This window comes from Coregonus clupeaformis, unplaced genomic scaffold (genome assembly GCF_020615455.1).
Source record: "Coregonus clupeaformis isolate EN_2021a unplaced genomic scaffold, ASM2061545v1 scaf0112, whole genome shotgun sequence".
NCBI lineage: Eukaryota > Metazoa > Chordata > Actinopteri > Salmoniformes > Salmonidae > Coregonus > Coregonus clupeaformis.
The window spans coordinates 664,744-687,454 of record NW_025533567.1 but is presented as its reverse complement, the minus strand read 5'-3'; the positions used below and the strand labels follow the sequence as shown (position 1 = coordinate 687,454).

General features: G+C 43.6%; 1 protein-coding gene across 1 annotated transcript in view; it reads left to right on the top strand.

Moving 5' to 3' along the window:
* The first annotated feature begins 1,079 nt into the window (after nt 1–1,079).
* The window catches only part of LOC121568952 (progestin and adipoQ receptor family member 4), a 29,529-nt gene continuing 7,897 nt past the window's right edge, over nt 1,080–22,711 (top strand). The window contains exons 1-2 of the mRNA XM_041879449.1: nt 1,080–2,283; nt 18,900–19,118. Coding sequence (XP_041735383.1) covers nt 2,010–2,283; nt 18,900–19,118 — 493 coding nt within the window. The 5' untranslated portion in view covers nt 1,080–2,009. The remainder of the gene's footprint in view (nt 2,284–18,899; nt 19,119–22,711) is intronic.

The following is a 22,711-nucleotide window of genomic DNA, read 5'->3' as shown; positions in this document are numbered from 1 at the left end:
ACCACAGTGTGCAATCACAGCAGCAAGATTTGTGACCTGTTGCCACAAGAAAGGGGCAGCCAGTGAAGAAAAAACACTGTTGTAAATACAACCCATATTTATTTATTGTCCCTTTTGTACTTTAACTATTTGCACATCGTTACAACACTGTATATAGACATAATATGACATTTGAAATGTCTTTATTCTTTTGGAACTTATGTGAGTGTAATATTTACTGTTCACTTTTTATTGTTTATTTCACTTTTGTTTATTCATTTCACTTGCTTTGGCAATGTGAACATATGTTTCCCATGCTAATAAAGCCCCTTGAATGTAATTGAATTGAAAGAGAGAGAAAGAAAGAAAGAGAGCGTGGAAACAAGATTTTAGATTCATATTTAGAGAAACATTAATATGCTCCTAGTAACTAAGTTATTACTTTTTGGTGAACAATTGTATTTTTATTGAATCACAATCTATAAAGTCAATTAGAATTATTAGGCATCCCTCCAACAATATATTTTCTCTATGCTTGGCCCTCTCACAACTACAGTATCATATCAGATAGAAACACACCCATAGAAATATAATCTATGAACACACCCATGAACACAATTCTGTGCTCCAATTGGTTTAGTAATGGCGTGTTCATGTTATAGGCTTTCCTATTGGCTAATGAACGGTGAACGTAGAGCGCAAACTGCGAGGGCTGGTTGAATGACATGACACCCGCCACCCTGGCTGGCACTACAATCAGCCTCTCGCCTTCTTATCCTATGTGCATTTTTGTGTATGTTAAAATAAACGTTGCTGTTGTAGGCCTAAATGTGTTAACTACGTGAAAGTAATTAGAAAAATACATAGGAGAAGATGTAAGATTAATATACAAATAACTTTGTTTCTTTTTGCCATCATGTTTCCTAAATTCTAGAGAGAGGATAGCCTAATTATTGGTGCAGCCATTATTAAACATAATTCCAAAAGAATACTAGACAGTGACTGGTGAGGTATTGTCCCTGTCTCCCTTGTGCTGTTTTCTCATAAAACCCCAGTGTAAGTCCCTCGCACTCACTTGTCGATTCTCTTCAGTACGGCTCTATACCCATATTGGATTAGAGCGTCACTGCCGGGTACAGGGCATCAATCATCCGATGCGAGGGACTCGACGCCGGTGAACAAACGAGCCACATTTAACAAGAGTTTGGACGGAATCTTGATGGGAAATGGGGGTATCAATCCGAGAGAAGATTTGGACACGAAAATCTGTATTTTTTGGTGTCGGAGTGACATCTTCCTTATACATATTTGTTTGAAATCTCCCAGTGCAAATCACAGCAGCAGCACGCTAACGCGTTCCATCGCACTCCATCTCCAGACATCTGCAGTTGTTGGTCGGTGACAAACTAGCTAGAAGCTAGCTGCAACCAGAATATGGATATTTTTGTAAAAACAATAGAGATAATTGTGCGCGAGATTTTAGCTGCTTTTACGTTATGACCTGCTAACGTTAGTCCTGCATTGGAAATCTGACCGCTAAACCCAATCCTCTGTAGTCAGCGGTATCAAGGTGACGGATGGAAGTAGCTAAATTAACGCAAGCTAGCCACTGGACTTGTGAACCGGTGCAGATGAACTAACTATGGCTAATGCTATGTGCCGTGGAATGTTGTACGCTAGCTAGCTACACATTGAGTAACTAGCTAGCTAGCAACTACCATGAATTATATTTTGTTAGCTAACCTCCGAGAGATGTTGGGTGTTATGTCGGCAATTAAATGTAATATGTAATGTATACCATGGGCTTACACCATGTATGTGGTTGGCCTCGTCTTTGTCAACCCCTGTGGTTGACACAAGTAGCTGTTTTTAAAAGCAAACAGCGGGATAAAAACGCTGTCACCGGGTAGTGTGGTGCTGAAAAGAAATAACTGGTTTTCTGTCGCTAGCTCGCCACGGTAGCTATGGGAGCTAGCTAGCTATGTAGCTAGCAGCACATTATAGCTAGCTAAACCCCCCAGATTTTATCAATGGTGTCTAATAAATTTTTATTCGCAATAATTCTGTTATATGTGTATATAGGTGTACAGTCATTATTTTACTTTTTTGGCGGCGTCGTTTTAACGATTTTGGTTGCTATGGCATTTTTAAATGGACCCAGACTATTAGACTGGGCGAATTCACCTCCTCATCTTCAATTCAACAAATACGTCCTGACTGGATACCGACCAATATCTTCTGTCCAAGACTGTATCAGAAGCCTTTTTTACATGCACAACGAACTGGGAAACATATACACACATGGTGAGTTTAAATATTTTGGGATGAAGATAACTTGTTGGTTGGCTAGCAACCACTAGCTAACGCGTTAGCTCTTTACAAGCATATCGCTACACCGCTATAACATCTGCTAAACACGTGTATGTGACAAATAACATTTGATTTTGATTTGAAATGAATGAATGGGTTTGCTACCTAGCTAGCGACAGAGCAGTGCAGTGCCTGGGTGAAGGCTTTGCTATGGAGCGATTTCAGTGCCAACAGAAACTATTTGAATGTAATGAATATTGCATTCAGTTTTAAAATTCCATTTCAATTGAATTAAGTATTCAAATTCAATATTTATATATTCAATTTCAATATGGTAGATATTGCATTAATTGTCTTTGTATTAAGTTGACAAAATATCATTTCAAGTTTAACAAAGTTTCATATATTCAACTTCCCAGATGCATTCAGATTCACTTTTCAAATTCAGTTCTCTAAATTCAGATTCAAAACCGGAGACAACATCCTGGTACTTTGCCAGCAAGGAATGGTAGAAAAGAACAGAGATTCACACGCTCCAGGGTTCTCTACAAGATTTTATAACAAGGTGGTGCTGCAGAGTACGGCCAGGGGAGGCCTGGAGCGGGGCAGTGACCCCTTTGGACTCAGAGATTTGTAAAAAAAAAAAGTACACTTGTAAGTGCCATTTCCTGCAATCTAGAGCAAAAAAATACTCTATTAAATGTTAACAAATAAATAAAAACATGTACTTTTTAGTTATTTTACATAGTGGTGCAGCCAGTCTACAAGGTGGCGCAGCACCCCTCTTACATTGGGGAGAACCCTGCGCTCTGTGTTAAACAGGTTTTAGCCATTTTCTGAAGCCAATGTGGCATGTTGAATTTATTTGATTCTGTTGAATTTGGCTCTAGCGTTTGAACTCTTTGGGCTATAAGCTATTATGACCCCTTTCCTGAAAGCTAAAACTCTGAACATGGTTGTGCCTTCTGTGACCATGCTTATGTAATGAGAACCTTGCCTGAGATCAGAAGACGTGTTAGTTTGACATGTTAGACATATTAGTTTTGAGTCTCCGGCAAGGGTACTCATTATAATGTGACTGACTGGGCTAAGACTTTGTTAACCTGCTGAGCTAAAGCTTAGGCATTGGTCCTGTGACATGGATGGGTCTCTTCGAGGAGGAGGTCAAAGGGGGGTGAAGTGTAACAGGTGGTTCATTTTTTATTTATTTATTTTATTTAACCTTTATTTAACCAGGTAAGCCAGTTGAGAACAAGTTCTCATTTACATCTGCGACCTGGCCAAGATAAAGCAAAGCAGTGCGGTAAAAACAACAACAACAATAAACAAAACGTACAGTCAATAACACAATAGAAAATCTATATACAGTGTGTGCAAATGTAGTAAGTCATGGAGGTAAGGCAATAAATAGGCCATAGTGCAAAATAATTACAATTATAATTTAGTATTAACACTGGAGTGATAGATGTGCAGAAGATGATGTGCAAATAGAGATACAGGGGTGCAAATGAGCAAAATAGATAACAATGTAAATAACAATATGGGGATGAGGTAGTTGGGTGGGCTAATTACAGATGGGCTGTGTACAGGTGCAGTGATCGGTAAGCTGCTCTGACAACTGATGCTTAAAGATAGTGAGGGAGATAAGTGTCTCCAGCTTCAGAGATTTTTGCAGTTCGTTCCAGTCATTTGCAGCAGAGAACTGGAAGGAATGGCGACCAAAGGAGGTGTTGGTATACCTGCTGGAGCGCATACTACGGGTGGGTGTTGCTATGGTGACCAATGAGCTAAGATAAGGCGGGGATTTGCCTAGAAGTGATTTATAGATGACCTGGAGCCAGTGGGTTTGGCGACGAATATGTAGTGAGGGCCAGCCAACAAGAGCGTACAAGTCACAATGGTGGGTAGTATATGGGGCTTTGGTGACAAAACGGATGGCACTGTGATAGACTACATCCAATTTGCTGAGTAGAGTGTTGGAAGCTATTTTGTAAATGACATCGCCGAAGTCAAGGATCGGTAGGATAGTCAGTTTTACGAGGGCATGTTTAGCAGCATGAGTAAAGGAGGCTTTGTTGCAAAATAGGAAGCCGATTCTAGATTTAACTTTGGATTGGAGATGCTTAATGTGAGTCTGGAAGGAGAGTTTACGGTGTAACCAGACACCTAGGTATTTGTAGTTGTCAACATATTCTAAGTCAGACCCGCCGAGAGTAGTGATTCTAGTCGGGCAGGCGGGTGCAAGCAGCGTTCGATTGAAGAGCATGCATTTAGTTTTACTAGCTTTTAAGAGCAGTTGGAGGCCACGGAAGGAGTGTTGTATGGCATTGAAGCTCGTTTGGAGGTTTGTTAACACAGTGTCCAATGAAGGGCCAGATGTATACAAAATGGTGTCGTCTGCGTAGAGGTGGATCTGAGAGTCACCAGCAGCAAGAGCGACATCATTGATATACACAGAGAATAGAGAATAGTCGGCCCGAATTGAACCCTGTGGCACCCCCATAGAGACTGCCAGAGGTCCAGACAACAGGCCCTCCGATTTGACACATTGAAGTCTATCTGAGAAGTAGTTGGTGAACCAGGCGAGGCGGTCATTTGAGAAACCAAGGCTATTTAGTCTGCCAATAAGAATGCAGTGATTGACAGAGTCAAAAGCCTTGGCCAGGTCAATGAAGACGGCTGCACAGTACTGTCTTTTATCCATCGCGGTTATTATATCGTTTTGGACCTTGAGCGTGGCTGAGGTACACCCATGACCAGCTCGGAAACCAGATTGCATAGCGGAGAAGGAACGGTGGGATTCGAAATGGTCGGTGATCTGTTTGTTAACTTGGCTTTCAAATACTTTCGATAGGCAGGGCAGGATGGATATAGGTCTGTAACAGTTTGGATCTAGTGTCACCCCCTTTGAAGAGGGGGATGACCATGGCAGCTTTCCAATCTCTGGGGATCTCAGACGATCCGAAAGAGAGGTTGAACAGGCTGGTAATAGGGGTTGCGACAATTTCGGCGGCTAGTTTTATAAAGAAAGGGTCCAGATTGTCTAGCCCAGATGATTTGTAAGGGTCCAGATTTAGCAGCTCTTTCAGAACATCAGCTGGGGGGGGGGCATGGGCATGGGCAAGTTGCAGCGGAGGGTGCAGAGCTGGTGGCCGGGGTAGGGGTAGCCAGGTGGAAAGCATGGCCAGCCGTGGCAAAATACTTGTTGACATTTTCGATTATCGTAGATTTATCGGTAGTGACAGTGTTTCCTAGCCTCAGTGCAGTGGGCAGCTGGGAGGAGGTGCTCTTATTCTCCATGGACTTTACAGTGTCCCAAAACTTTTTGGAGTTAGTGCTACAGGATGCAAATTTCTGTTTGAAAAAGTTAGCCTTTGCTTTCCTAACTGATGGGAGGAGGCTTCTGATGTTTACATGCATGAAACCAAGGCTTTTGCGGTTACAGAGCCTGGGTTACAGAGCCTGGGTTAACCTCTACATCACCAGAGGAACAGAGGAGGACTAGAATAAGGATACAGCTAAAGGCTTTAAGAACTGGTCTTCTACTGCGTTGGGTATAGAGAAAAAAAGGGGCAGATTTCCGGGCGTTGTAGAATAGATTCAGGGCGTTATGTACAGACAAGGATATGGAAGGATATGAGTACAGTGGAGGTAAACCTAAGCGTTGGGTAAAGATGAAAGAGATAGCATCACTGCAGGCACCGATTGAGCCGGTCTCCGCGTGTGTGGGGGGTGGGACAAAGGAGCAATCTGAGACACGTTGAGCAGGACTGGGGGCTCTACATTGAAAACGTACAGTTAGAACTAACCGAAACAGCAATAGGCAAGGCATATTGACATGGGAGAGAGGCATAAAGCAGTCACAGGTGCTATTCGAGAGAGCTAAGACAACAGCTGGTAATGGCGATGAAATTTTGAGCTGAGGCTAAACAGGATGGGGTACCGTATAAAGGAACAGTCCAGCAGGCATCAGCTGTGTAGCTGAGTGATCATAAGGTCCAGTGAACAGCAATAAGTACGTCCGGGAGCAGTTCAGTGGCTGCTACGCTACAGGCGAGCTGGAGGCACGGCTGTTGATTGCGCAGCGCAGCGGCCGGGCTAGCGGATGGATCTTTGTGGTCGTCGCAACGGGAAGCCTATTGAAACCATATCAGACGATTACGTCAGCAGACCAGTCGTGATGGATCGGCGGGGCTCCGTGTCAACACCAGGAGGTCCCGTCCGGTTGACAGAGAGGTAGATAGCCGGGAGATGGGCTTGGCTCAAGGCTAGATCAAGGCAACGACAACAACCATTCGGTTGTAGCTAGCTAGTTGCGATGATCCGGCTGAAAATCCGATATGCTCTGGCTTGATAGCGCGATGTGCAGACTGGCCGACAATTGTCCAGGCTAGAGCTGGCTGGTAGGTAGTGCAGGCCACGGCCACGGACAATGGTGAAGACCGCTAACGGTGGCAAATAGCAAGTAGCTAGTTAGCTGGCTAGTTTCAGGCAGAGGTTCTGGATAAAAATGTATGAAGAAACAATAGAATCCGTTACACATTGGGTGAGGCGGGTTGCAGGAAAGTATATTTAGTTAAAGGATGGAAAGTGAGATTGAGAAATACACTGCTCCAAAAAATAAAGGGAACACTTAAACAACACAATGTAACTCCAAGTCAATCACACTTCTGTGAAATCAAACTGTCCACTTAGGAAGCAACACTGATTGACAATACATTTCACATGCTGTTGTGCAAATGGAATAGACAACAGGTGGAAATTATAGGCAATTAGCAAGACACCCCCAATAAAGAAGTGGTTCTGCAGGTGGTGACCACAGACCACTTCTCAGTTCCTATGCTTCCTGGCTGATGTTTTGGTCACTTTTGAATGCTGGCGGTGAGCTTTCACTCTAGTGGTAGCATGAGACGGAGTCTACAACCCACACAAGTGGCTCAGGTAGTGCAGCTCATCCAGGATGGCACATCAATACGAGCTGTGGCAAGAAGGTTTGCTGTGTCTGTCAGCGTAGTGTCCAGAGCATGGAGGCGCTACCAGGAGACAGGCCAGTACATCAGGAGACGTGGAGGAGGCCGTAGGAGGGCAACAACCCAGCAGCAGGACCGCTACCTCCGCCTTTGTGCAAGGAGGAGCAGGAGGAGCACTGCCAGAGCCCTGCAAAATGACCTCCAGCAGGCCACAAATGTGCATGTGTCTGCTCAAACGGTCAGAAACAGACTCCATGAGGGTGGTATGAGGGGCCCGACGTCCACAGGTGGGGGGTTGTGCTTACAGCCCAACACCGTGCAAGACGTTTGGCATTTGCCAGAGAACACCAAGATTGGCAAATTCGCCACTGGCGCCCTGTGCTCTTCACAGATGAAAGCAGGTTCACACTGGGCACTTGTGACAGACGTGACAGAGTCTGGAGACGCCGTGGTGAACATTCTGCTGCCTGCAACATCCTCCAGCATGACGGGTTTGGCGGTGGGTCAGTCATGGTGTGGGGTGGCATTTCTTTGGGGGGCCGCACAGCCCTCCATGTGCTCGCCAGAGGTAGCCTGACTGCCATTAGGTACCGAGATGAGATCCTCAGACCCCTTGTGAGACCATATGCTGGTGCGGTTGGCCCTGGGTTCCTCCTAATGCAAGACAATGCTAGACCTCATGTGGCTGGAGTGTGTCAGCAGTTCCTGCAAGAGGAAGGCATTGATGCTATGGACTGGCCCGCCCTGCTCCCCAGACCTGAATCCAATTGAGCACATCTGGGACATCATGTCTCGCTCCATCCACCAACGCCACGTTGCACCACAGACTGTCCAGGAGTTGGCGGATGCTTTAGTCCAGGTCTGGGAGGAGATCCCTCAGGAGACCATCTGCCACCTCATCAGGAGCATGCCCAGGTGTTGTAGGGAGGTCATACAGGCACGTGGAGGCCACACACACTACTGAGCCTCATTTTGACTTGTTTTAAGGACATTACATCAAAGTTGGATCAGCCTGTAGTGTGGTTTTCCACTTTAATTATGAGTGTGACTCCAAATCCAGACCTCCATGGGTTGATAAATTTGATTTCCATTGATCATTTTTGTGTGATTTTGTTGTCAGCACATTCAACTATGTAAAGAAAAAAGTATTTAATAAGATTATTTCATTCATTCAGATCTAGGATGTGTTATTTTAGTGTTCCCTTAATTTGTTTGAGCAGTGTATATACGAAAAATAAATAAAAAACAGGCTATTTACATGAGGACACTACAGAAAACTGCTATGCCTTCTTGGAATCCATGGACCATGCTTGCGTGATGAGTACTCTGAGACCTGAAAAGTTGCATTGTCTGGCGCACAGGAGACCTGGTTTAGAACCAAATCATGTCTTCCGGTCTCAGTTAAGGTTGTTCATCACATGCATGGCTCACCAAACCACAGCTGTTGCACTCTCATTAAATGTGGTAAACAGATTATTCTGCTTTTGTTTGCCACAGAAAGTGTTGTTCTGCATTAGGCCTGAGTTCGAACCCAGTCAGTTATATTGGTGCCATGAGTATGAGGTCAAAGGCGGGTGAAATGTAACCAAGGTCCACGCTCTTTTACTGAGTAACCTTGCTGGAGACTTGAAGACTTATGGTAGCTTCCTGAACTCATCCATATGGGATTTAGCTAAGTGGGGCTAACACAGTCTTGTGACATGCTCGAGACCCGGTTCGAACCCAGTCAGTCACAAGAGCAAGATTAAGACAGGGCTATTAAACTATATTCTTATTGGGGCCGAATTGCGTTTATTTTTGTCACACTCCCTTACGTGTCTTGCACATCCTGTGAGCATCATAGAGGGGAACAGAAGGCATGACAATATTCAAGAGAGTCTGAGTCTTAGCTTTCAGGAATGGGGTCATAATAGCTTATAGCCAAAATGGTTCAAATTCTAGAGCCAAATGAATCAGAAGAAAATAAATTAAACATGCCACATTGGCTCCAGAAACCGCCGGAACCCTGGACAAAGTACTAGGATGTTGCCTCTGGTTTTGAATCTGAATTTAGATAACTGAATTTGAAAACTGAATCTGAATGCATCTGAGATGTTGAATATATGAAGCTTTGATCAACTTAAAATGATAGTTTGTAAACTTGATACACAGACAATGAATGCAATATCTACCATATTGAATTTGAATATTTAATTCAATTGAAATTGAACTTTAAAACTATTAATTCAATTTAGTTTTAAATCATGAAATACAAGTTCAATTTATGAATTCAATGATTCAATTTGTGCATTACAAATTCAAAAATGTTGAATTCAGATACAGTTTCTGTTGGCACTGAAATCGCTTCATACCGTGACCAGTGACAGCAGCCATGGAAAATGTTAGCTGGCTAGCTAACTAGCAAGCAGCTTTCCATTGTAGTTAGTTGAATCACAGTAAGTTGCCACAGGCAAAACCAAAGAGAAATCTCATCACCAGCTGATGACTAACATGATAAGCTTTATGTAAAGTTTTGGTAGCGCTTGGTAGTACATTACAGCACAGAATAAATTGGTAATAGTGTGGTAATAATGTCAGATAGTATGGGAACAAGTTATAGTTATTCACAATGAATTTGCACACATACTCTTATAATTTCAGTATATGTGTTGGGCAGAGAAGGAGAAGGCTGTCTGTCTCTCTAAAAATCCTCTTCATTTTCAGATTGAAGTGACAAAGATTGCATATGAAACCATGGTCTCTAGCATAGGATTCTTGATGACCTCAAGTGAAGTCAACTTGCTACGGTATAAAGGATGCTTGTATACCAAAGGACTGTTGCGTTTTAGTGTCAGCCAACTCCTTCAGTTTTACTTACAGCACACCCTGCCAACTGTCATTAAAACAGACATGATTAGTAATCACCCGGCCAAGGGGGAATTAATGCCTGAAAGGAGGAAGAAACCTTTATTAAGACCAGGAATGATTGATTGATTGGCAGGCAGCTTAGCCTCTCCCTTACTATGCTATTCGTCATTCAGAGAAAAGTCATTAAAAGAAAAAGGACGTTCAGAGAAAAAGGTTTGTCATTCAGAGAAAAGGGTTATTGCAATATTCTTGCAGCATAAAAGCATTCAGAAAATAGGCGACATAAATACGGATGTATGACTGTAAGTCGCTTTGGATAAAAGCGTCTGCTAAATGGCATATATTTATTTTATATTTATATTTCAAGGTGATGAAGTCACACAGGTCCTATTTTTGGTAATATATTGCACCTGAAAACCATATAGGATCACACAAATGGAGTCTACATGCTACATTTGCACAATATGGTCAACAGCCGGAATACTTTTGGATAGAAACACTAAAGAGTAGCAATCATACTTTGGACCTCTTAGGCTGCGTTTACACAGGCAGCCCAATTCTTATATTTTTTTCACTAATTGGTCTTTTGACCAATCAGATCAGCTCTGAAAAATATCTGATGTGATTGGTCAAAAGACCAATTAATGGGGAAAAAAACGGACTTGGGTTGCCTGTGTAAATGCAGCGTTAGAGAGCCTGTCCAGTTGTACTGTTCAGTAGTGCTGAGTGGGGTTGGGAGGGAGGGGTGCAGAAGAGATATTACACTCAAAATAGATGTGTTAGACAGGAGGCTGGTGGGAGGAGCTAAAGGAGGATGGGCTCATTGTAATGGCTGGAATGGAATTAATGGAACGGTATCAAACATGTCAAACATGGAAATCACGTTTGACTCCATTCCATTAATTCCATTCCAGCCATTACAATGAGCCTGTCCTCCTATAGCTACTCCCACCAGCCTCCTCTGGTGGTAGATGGCATTGGCTGTATCACCTGGCCAGGACAAATGATTTGACATTGGGAAAGGCAGAGTGAGCGAAAGACTGGGAAGAAGGCGGGATGTGGAGGAGAGTGATATGTGTGTATCAAATTTCAAGGACCTGATTTTGCTCACCAAGCACCTCCCAATAGTGAAGCAACCTACAACACATCTCTGTAGTTAAAGGGAAATTCCATGGTAACGGAATTACGCTGCGATTTTTCACAGGAAAGAACTGTGCATCTTTGCATCTGCACAGTTTTTCCAGTAAATGTTGTTTTATTTGTATTTACTGTGCAGGGTTCTCCCAAAGAATGTAAGAGAGAAAGAAGAAAAAAAACAGTGCCTTCAGAAAGTATTCATACCCCTTGACTTGTTCCACATTTGATGTTACAGCCTGAATTCAAACTGGATTAAAGATATTATTATTTTTCACCGATCTACACACAATACCCCATAATGACAAAGTGAAAACATGTTTTAGCCAATTTTGCAAATTTATTGAAAATGAAATACATAAATATCTCATTTAAATAAGTATTCACACCTTTAGCGGCGATTACAGCTTTGAGTCGTCTTGGGTATGTCTGTATCAGCTATGCACATCTGAATTTGGGGATTTTCACCCATTCTTCCTTGCAGATTTTCTCAAGTTCTGTTAAATTAGATGGGGAGTGGCGTTGAACAGCAATCTTCAAGTCTTTCCACAGATTTTCAATGGGATTCAAGCATTCCAGCGTTGCTTTGGCTGTATGTTTGGGGTCATTGTCCTGTTGGAACGTAAATCTTCGCCCCAGTCTAAGGTTGTTTGCACTCTGAAGCAGGTTCTCATCAAGGATGTGCCTGTATTTGGCTCCATTCATTGTTCCCTCTATCCTTATCAGTCTCCCAATCCCTGCCGCTGAAAAGCATTCCCATAGCATGATGCTGCCACCACCATGCTGCACAGTAGGGATGGTGTTAGACGGTTGATGTGCTGTGCCTGGTTTTCTTCAGACATAGCGCTTTGCATTCAGGCCAAATAGTAAACCACATAATCTGTTGCCTTATGCTATCAGTCTTTCACATGCATTTTTGCAAACTCCAGGCATGCTGTCATGTGCCTTTTCTCAGAAGTGGCTTCCGTCTGGCCACTTTCCCTTAAAGTGCTGTAGAGACTGTTGTCCTTCTGGCAGGTTCTCCCATCTCATCCAAGGAACTCTGTAGTTCTGTCAGAGTGGTCATTGGGTTCTTGGTCACCTCCCTGACCAAGGTCCTTCTTGCCCAGTTGCTCAGTTTGGTCAGACGGCCAGCTCTAGGCAGAGTCTGGATAGACCACTGTGCTCTTGGAAACTTTCAACACCACATTGTTTTATACCCTTCCACAGATATATGCCTCATCACAGTCTCAGAGATGTACGAACAGTTCCTTGGACTTCATGGGATAGTTTCAGCTCTGACATGCACTGTCAACTGTGGGACCTTATATTGACAGGTGTGTTTCTTTCTAAATCATGCCTTGAGCTAGCCTTGAGTCAGGCACATCTCCCGGCTATCTAAGTAATAATAAATAATAATAATATGCCATTTAGCAGACGCTTTTATCCAAAGCGACTTACAGTCATGCGTGCATACATATTTTTTGTGTATGGTTGGTCCCGGGGATCGAACCCACTACCTTGGCGTTACAAGCGCCGTGCTCTACCAGCTGAGCTACAGAGGACCACACCGGACGGGACCTCCTAGAGTCGACACGGAGCCCCGCCGATCCATCACGACTGGTCTGCCGACGTAATCGTCTGTGGTTTCAACAGGCTTCCCGTTGCGACGACCACGAAGATCCATCTGCTAGCCCCGGCCCGCTACCACGCAAATGACAGCCGTGCTTCCTGATCGCTGTGCTGTAGGACCAATTCGAACTGCTCTCGGACTCACATATTGCTGTTCACTGGACCTTATGATCACTCAGCTGATGCCTGCTGGACTGTTCCTTTACATGGTACCCTGTCCTGTTTATCTGTTTAGCCTCAGCCCAAACTTAATCGCCATTACCAGTTGTTGTCTTAGCTCTCTCTAATAACACCTGTGATTGCTTTATGCCTATCTCCCATGTCAATATGTCTTGCCTATTGCTCTTCCAGTTAGTTCTTATTATACAATTTCACTGTAGAACCCGAAGTCCCTCTCAAACTGCCTCAAATAGTTCCTTTGTTCCACCCCCCATACACGCCGAAACCGGCTTAATCGGTGCCTACAGTGATGCTATCTCTTTCATTGATACCCAACGCTTAGGTTTACCTCCACTGTACTCATATCCTTCCATATCCTTGTCTGTACATAATGCCCTGAATCTATTCTACAATGCCCAGAAATCTGCCCCCTTTATTCTCTGTACCCAACGCACTAGAAGACCAGTTTTTAAAGCCTTTAGTCGTATCCTTATTCTAGTCCTCCTCTGTTCCTCTGGTGATGTAGAGGATAACCCAGGCCCTGCAGCCCCCAGTATCACTCCTACTCCCCAGGAGCTATCATTTGTTGACTTCTGTAACCGTAAAAGCCTTGGTTTTCTGCACGTTAACATCAGAAGCCTACTTCCTAAGTTTGAGTTATTCACTGCGTTAGCACACTCCGCCAACCCTGATGTTCTAGCAGTGTCTGAATCCTGGCTTAGGAAGGCCACCAAAAATTCTGAAATTTCCATCCCTAACTACAACATTTTCCGTCTAGATAGAACTGCCAAAGGGGGTGGAGTTAGCCTGCAGAGCTCTACCATACTATCAAGGTCTGTGCCCAAACAGTTTGAGCTTCTACTTCTAAAAATCCACCTTTCCAGAAATAAGTCTCTCACTGGTGCCGCTTGCTACAGACCCTCCTCAGCCCCCAGCTGTGCCCTGGACACCATATGTGAATTGATTGCCCCCCATTTATCCTCAGAGTTCGTACTGCTTGGTGATCTAAATTGGGATATGCTTAACACCCCGGCCATCCTACAATCCAAACTAGATGCCCTCAATCTCACACAAATTATCAACGAACCTACCAGGTACAACCCTAAATCCGTAAACATGGGCAAGCTCATAGATATCATCCTGACTAACTTACCCTCTAAATACACCTCCGCTGTCTTCAACCAGGATCTCAGCGATCACTGCCTTATTGCCTGCGTCCGTAACGGGTCCGCGGTCAAACGACCACCCCTCATCACTGTCAAACGCTCCCTAAAACACTTTAGCGAGCAGGCCTTCCCTAATTGACCTGGCCCAGGTATCCTGGATGGATATCGATCTCATTCCGTCAGTAGAGGATGCATGGTTGTTCTTTAAAAGTAATTTCCTCTCAATCTTAAATAAACATGCCCCATTCAAAAATACAGAACTAAGAACAGATATAGCCCCTGGTTCTCCTCAGACTTGACTGCCCTTGACCAGCACAAAAAACATCCTGTGGCGTACTGCATTAGCATCGAATAGCCCCCGCGATATGCAACTTTTCAGGGAAGTTAGGAACCAATATACACAAGCAGTTAGGAAAGCAAAGGCTAGCTTTTTCAAACAGAAATCTGCATCCTGTAGCACTAACTCCAAAAAGTTTTGGGACACTGTAAAGTCCATGGAGAATAAGAGCACCTCCTCCCAGCTGCCCACTGCACTGAGGCTAGGAAACACTATCACCACCGATAAATCTACAATAATCGAGAATTTCAACAAGCATTTTGCTACGGCTGGCCATGCTTTCCACCTGGCTACCACTACCCCCGGCCACCAGCTCCCCCCGAAATTGTCGCAACCCCCTATTACTAGCCTGTTCAACCTCTCTTTCATAACGTCTGAGATCTCCAGAGATTGGAAAGCTGCCGCGGTCATCCCCCTCTTCAAAGGGGGTGATACTCTAGATCCAAACTGTTACAGACCTATATCCATCCTGCCCTGCCTTTTCGAACGTTTTTAAAAGCCAAGTTAACAGATCACCGACCATTTCGAATCCCACCGTACATTCTCCGCTATGCAATCCGGTTTCCGAGCTGGTCATAGGTGCACCTCAGCCACGCTCAAGGTCCATAACGATATTATAACCGCGATCGATAATAGACAGTACTGTGCAGCCGTCTTCATCGACCTGGTCAAGGCTTTCGACTCTGTCAACCACCCATTCTTATTGGCAGACTAAATAGCCTTGGTTTCTCAAATGACTGCCTCGCCTGGTTCACCAACTACTTCTCAGATAGACTTCAATGTGTCAAATCGGAGGGCCTGTTGTCTGGACCAACTGTGGGGGTGCCACAGGGTTCAATTCTTGGGCCGACTTTTTTCTCCGTGTATATCAATGATGTCGCTCTTGCTGCTGGTGACTCTCAGATCCACCTCTACGCAGACGACACCATTTTGTATACATCTGGCCCTTCATTGGACACTGTGTTAACAAACCTTCAAACGAGCTTCAATGCCATACAACACTCCTTCAGTAGCCTCCAACTGCTCTTAAACACTAGTAAAAATAAATGCATGCTCTTCAATCGAACGCTGCTGGCACCCGCCCACCCGACTAGAATCACTACTCTCGACGGGTCTGACGTAGAGTATGTGGACAACTACAAATACCTAGGTGTCTGGTTAGACTGTAACTCTCCTTCCAGACTCACATTAAGCATCTCCAATCCAAAGTTAAATCTAGAATCGGCTTCCTATTTCGCAACAAAGCCTCCTTCACTCATGCTGCCAAACACGCCCTCGTAAAACTGACTATCCTACCGATCCTTGACTTCGGCGATGTAATTTACAAAATAGCCTCCAACACTCTACTCAGCAAATTGGATGTAGTCTATCACAGTGCCATCCGTTTTGTCACCAAAGCCCCATATACTACCCACCATTGTGACCTGTACGCTCTTGTTTTGCTGGTCCTCACTACATATTAGTCGCCAAACCCACTGGCTCCAGGCCATCTATAAATCACTGCTAGGCAAATCCCTGCCTTATCTTAACTCATTGGTCACCATAGCAACACCCACCCATAGTATGCGCTCCAGCAGGTATATCTCACTGGTCATCCCCAAAGCCAACACCTCCTTTGGCCGCCATTCCTTCCAGTTCTCTTCTGCCAATAACTGGAACGAATTGCAAACATCTCTGAAGCTGGAGACTCTTATCTCCCTCACTAACTTTAAGCATCAGTTGTCAGAGCACCTTACCGATCACTGCACCTGTACACAGCCCATCTGAAATTAGCCCACCCAACTACCTCATCCCCATATTATTTATTTCGCTCATTTGCACCCCAGTATCTCTATTTGCACATCATCTCTTGCACATCTATCATTCCAGTGTTAATACTAATTGTAATTATTTTGCACTATGGCCTATTTATTGCCTTACCTCCATAACTTGCTACATTTGAACACACTGTATATATATTTTCTGTTGTATTTTTGACTTTATGTTTTGTTTTACCCCATATGTAACTCTGTGTTGTTGTTTTTGTCGCACTGCTTTGCTTTATCTTGGCCAGGTCGCAGTTGTAAATGAGAACTTGTTCTCAACTGGCTTACCTGGTTAAATAAAGGTTAAATAAAAATAAAAATAATTAACAAGCAGTTTTCGCCCACAGGGCTATGCTGACTGAATGCTTTTTGTTTGTCGCACCATTCTCAGTGAACCTTAGACTCTATCATGCATGAAAATCCCAGGAGGCCAGCCATTTCTGAGATACTGGACAATCGGACCACGCTCAAAGTCGCATAGGTCATCCTAGCGTTCAGTCGAACAGTAACTGGATACCTGTCTGCCTGCTTTATATAGCAGGCCACGTGACTCACTGTATGTAGGAGCGAACCCCATACAGTGGGGAGAATTTTATTGCATGACATAAGTATTTGATCACCTTCCAACCAGTAAGAATTCCGGCTCTCACAGACCTGTTAGTTTTTCTTTAAGAAGCCCTCCTGTTCTCCACTCATTACCTGTATTAACTGCACCTGTTTGAACTCGTTACCTGTATAAAAGACACCTGTCCACACACTCAATCAAACAGACTCCAACCTCTCCACAATGTCCAAGACCAGAGAGCTGTGTAAGGACATCAGGGATAAAATTGTAGACCTGCACAAGGCTGGGATGGGCTGCAGGACAATAGGCAAGCAGCTTGGTGAGAAGGCAACAACTGTTGGCGCAATTATTAGAAAATGGAAGAAGTTCAAGATGACGGTCAATCACCCTCGGTCTGGGGCTCCATGCAAGATCTCACCTCGTGGGGCATCAATGATCATGAGGAAGGTGAGGGATCAGCCCAGAACTACACGGCAGGACCTGGTCAATGACCTGAAGAGAGCTGGGACCACAGTCTCAAAGAAAACCATTAGTAACACACTACGCCGTCATGGATTTAAATCCTGCAGCGCACGCAAGGTCCCCCTGCTCAAGCCAGTGCATATCCAGGCCCGTCTGAAGTTTGCCAATGACCATCTGGATGATCCAGAGGAGGAATGGGAGAAGGTCATGTGGTCTGATGAGACAAAAATATAGCTTTTTTGGTCTAAACTCCACTCGCCGTGTTTGGAGGAAGAAGAAGGATGAGTACAACCCCAAGAACACCATCCCAACCGTGAAGCTTGGAGGTGGAAACATCATTCTTTGGGGATGCTTTTCTGCAAAGGGGACAGGACGACTGCACCGTATTGAGGGGAGAATGGATGGGGCCATGTATCGCGAGATCTTGGCCAACAACCTCCTTCCCTCAGTAAGAGCATTGAAGATGGGTCGTGGCTGGGTCTTCCAGCATGACAACGACCCGAAACACACAGCCAGGGCAACTAAGAAGTGGCTCCGTAAGAAGCATCTCAAGGTCTTGGAGTGGCCTAGCCAGTCTCCAGACCTGAACCCAATAGAAAATCTTTGGAGGGAGCTGAAAGTCCGTATTGCCCAGCGACAGCCCCGAAACCTGAAGGATCTGGAGAAGGTCTGTATGGAGGAGTGGGCCAAAATCCCTGCTGCAGTGTGTGCAAACCTGGTCAAGACCTACAGGAAACATATGATCTCTGTAATTGCAAACAAAGGTTTCTGTACCAAATATTAAGTTCTGCTTTTCTGATGTATCAAATACTTATGTCATGCAATAAAATGCAAATTAATTACTTACAAATCATACAATGTGATTTTCTGGATTTTTGTTTTAGATTCCGTCTCTCACAGTTGAAGTGTACCTATGATAAAAATTACAGACCTCTATATGCTTTGTAATTAGGAAAACCTGCAAAATCGGCAGTGTATCAAATACTTGTTCTCCCCACTGTATATATATATATATAATATTTTTTATTTTACTATATTTGTTATCATATAAGACGTTTGTTTGCTCTAGATTGCAGGGAATGGCAGTAACATGTGTTCAAAAATCTCTGAGTCCCCACCGGCTGTATGTACTCTGCAGCACCACCTTGTTAAAAAGTCCTGGGGAGAAACCCTGGTGTGTAAGTTGTTCAAAGTAGTCATTGTACATAATTGTTTTTTGCTTGCCATACAGTCTCTGCGTAATTCAGTGACTGTGGAATTGCCCTGTAGTGCAGCAGTAATTGTTGCTGAAGCAAAACAAGAGCTTGTGGAAGGTGAAAAAAAAAAGTGTCTATGCAGTAGCGCTATGTCGTATTGCTAATGTGATTGGACATTCATAACACATTTGACCTTTTTTTGTCATTTCATTGGAATATAATAACAGATGAAAATAAGCTTTCCAGTACAGTAGTTCAAACTGCACGCTTTTTGTATTGGTAAAGCTGGTGCTAGTTTTCAGCAAGATTTCGGCCTATTTGACTGAACCCTGTTTTCCCCTTCACCCCCTCCCAACAGGTATCCCTCTACTCTGCTTCCTGTTCCTCATCCCGCTCAACTTCCCCTGGTCCCAGATCAGTGTGACATGGCTGGGTGTGGTCCACTTCCTGGCCTGCCTGTCCCCCCAGCTGGGCTCTGTACTCTACCACCTCTTCATGAACCACGAGGGAGGAGAGCCCGTCTACCACACCCTCCTCACCCTCGACATGTGCGGCATCTGCATGATCAACACGCTGGGTAAGCATAGGGGCTTCTGGGTAGCAACTAAAAGCTCTCTGCTCTCATTGATTCTTTCATTCTCTCTCTCTACATTCTCTTATCTCCTTCTCTCCTTTCTCTTCCAGCATTTTGTTTTCTGTTTACACTGTCTGGCACACTCTTTTTGTGCAATCCATTTCATTTACATTTATGCAAATCATCTTGAGTATCCAATAACCAATGGGTCGTTCCAACAATTCGGTGCCTTTTGAGATGTGTAACTTGGTGGGGGAAAAAAGTTTGATTTCACACTTTGTCATGTATAACTTAATTTAAAAAAAACATTTTCTATCTCATAAAGAAATTACTATAAGTGCCTATTAAGTGCCAAATAAAGTATTATTATTATTAAACCTTTATTTTGACAGGGAAGTCATACTGAGACTAGGGTCTCGTTTTCAGATGAGCCCTGCATAAATACACCATTCATATACAGTACCAGTCAAAAGTTTCGATTTGTGGTTGTCGATACGATTCAAGGACGATATTGGTTCATTTAGAACGATACGATCCGAAACGATTCAGTGACTTGAAATCGATTCAGTAACCTTTTAGCCAAAAATTCAACCAGTGTGACTGAAATAAATACCTGGATACTGGACAGTGCAGGTGAAGTTTCCTAGATTCCTGTTTCTTGTAAGGACCGCAATGGTGGCTTGATAATTTCTCGCTCGTCGGCTTCTCCTCTGTCGTCCGCCATGCTATGTTTTGTTGTCTTTGCGCCTTTGCGCTGCTGCTGGCGCGGGGCGATGACGTCACGGATAGGCAGACTGAATCGAGTAATGTTTAAAGCCTTTATCATTAAAAGTGCTAAGAAAAAACATCCATATAAAGTCTGACGTGCTTAAATCCAATGGGTTATTTCCTAGTATCGATACAATCGATTTATTACATTTTAAAACGATGTTAGATTGATATATGTTGTCCAAAAGGCCAACTCGCCGAGCACTGATCGATGTAGTTGGATCATAGGAATATAAATCGATACGTCGATGTAGTAGATGGATCGTTACACCCCTAATAATTTTGTAAAGTATAAAAATGCGCTGCAATTTTTCAATAAAATAAACTGCTGTTCCAATTGCGTACACTGGATGGCGGAATAGCAATTGTGTTAAGCAAGCAAACTGTTTATACCGGGGCAGAGCAAGTAGGTCAAGCACGTGCAGCCAATGAGCTACTTTGTTTTGCCCGCGATATTTATTACGGCTTCTACTTTTAACATTATGTGCTTTGGCACCCTCATTGCCCCAATATGTCTCTGTCAAAAAAGAGAAAAGTGGACGCAGAGTGCAGAGTGTTCCAAGAAAAATTGTCATCCTATTTATTCACGGAATTGAATGGGAAAGCTGTATGTTTGGTGTGTTCAGAGCATGTTGCAGTGCTGAAAGAATATAACCTTCGTCGCCACTATGTGAGTCTTCATGCCGACAAATATGACAACTTTCAAGGACAGCGGAGATGAGAGAAGGTGAATGAACTGTTGGCGGGTCTGAAGAAACAGCAGTCTGTGTTTACTCACAGCCGAGACATCAGTGACGCTGCAGTGAAAGCTAGCTACCTCATTGCTAATGAAATCGCAGTGGCTTCAAAACCATTTAGTGAGGGTGAATTTGTAAAAACATGCATGATGAAGGCAGCGGAGATTGTGTGCCCTGAAAAGCGGCAGGCTTTTTGCAAATATCAGCCTGACAAGAAACACAGTTGCAGACAGGATTTCCGATCTTTCAGTGGATTTGGACAGCCAGTTGAAGCAAAAAGTAAAGTCATTTATTGCGTTTTCGGTTTGCAATTGATGAAAGCACGGACATTACAGATGTTGCACAACTGGCCATTTTCATCCGCTGGAGTTGATGACACATTGACCGTCACCGAGGAGTTCGTGGAGTTGGTGCCGATGACAGATACAACGACAGCAGCTGATATTTTTACCGCACTCGTCGGGCGCGCTGGACAGGGTCGGAGTGGACTGGTCCCGCGCTGTCAGCCTGGCTACAGATGGTGCGCCCTCAATGATCGGGAAAAAAGCAGGCGTTGTGACAAAGTTCAGAGAGAAAGTGCAATCTGCAAATGGAGGATGTGATTTTTTGACTTTTCACTGTATTTTGCACCAGGAGGCTTTGTGTTGCAAGTCATTAAAGATGGATAACGTCATGAAGGTGGTCATCCAAACTGTTAATTTCATCCGATCCAGAAGCCTGAATCACCGTCAGTTTGACAGCCTTCTCAGAGAGAAAGACCACATCTATGGCCTGCCATACCACACTGAGGTAAGATGGTTAAGCCGAGGTGCTGTGCTGAGGCGTTTCTTTGATTTACGAGAAGAAATTGAACAGTTCATGGAAGAAAAGGGCAAACCAGTGTTAGAATTTCATTCCGCAGAATGGATGCAGGACCTTGCATTTATGGTGGATGTTACAGAGCACCTGAATAACTTGAACAAACAGCTGCAAGGGCGCAACAAAGTTGTCACGCAGTATTATGACAGCATACGTTCTTTCAAGTTGAAGCTGTCATTGTGGGAGACGCAACTTGCCGGTGGTGATGCAGCTCACTTCCCCTGTCTGAAAAATGTGTGCCTGACCCAACATGTGGCAGACATGAAGCGGTTCAAAGATAAAATAATGGGACTGTTACGGGAGTTTGAGCAACGCTTTCAGATTTATGTTTATATGTTTTTATGTTGATGTGCTATTGTTTTTAATTGATTTTATTTTATTTGTATATTTAACCTATTCTTGACTCTGTGGTTCTTGCACTTGTTTGGGGAACAGGATTTCATTATTTTTATCTACATTTCTGCCTGAGAAATGACACCCTGATATAGTTCTGTGATCTGTGATATACTTCTGTGAATCACTGAGGCATTGTGTGTTTGTGTGTTCTTTGTCCTCAGAACTTTCAAATAACTTGAGGTGTTTTATGATTAATAGTGATGTTGTGCTTTTGGACACTGTCCTCAGGCTCCAGCTTTATGTTTATATGTTTTTATGTTGATGTGCTATTGTTTTTAATTGATTTTATTTTATTTGTATATTTAACCTATTCTTGACTCTGTGGTTCTTGCACTTGTTTGGGGAACAGGATTTCATTCTTTTTATCTACATTTCTGCCTGAGAAATGACACCCTGATATAGTTCTGTGATCTGTGAAACAGTTCTGTTAATCACTGAGGCATTGTGTGTTTGTGTGTTCTTTTTCTTTAGAATTTTCAAATAAACTTGACGTGTTTTATGATTAATAGTGATGTTGTGCTTGTACTATTTTGGACACACTGTCCTCAGCCTCCAGCTTTATGTTGTATGTTGATCGTATTAAAACAAAGAAAACAATCTGAAGTTGTTGTTTTTAAGTTATATATATACCATGATTTTTCCGGTCCGGCCCACTTGGGAATAGATTTTCCTCCATGTGGCCCCTGAGCTAAAATGAGTTTGACACCCCTGCTCTTGGCATTCTCTCAACCAGCTTCATGAGGAATGCTTTTCCAACAGTCTTGAAGGAGTTCCCACATATGCTGAGCACTTGTTGGCTGCTTTTCCTTCACTCTTTCCGGTCCAACTCATCCCAAA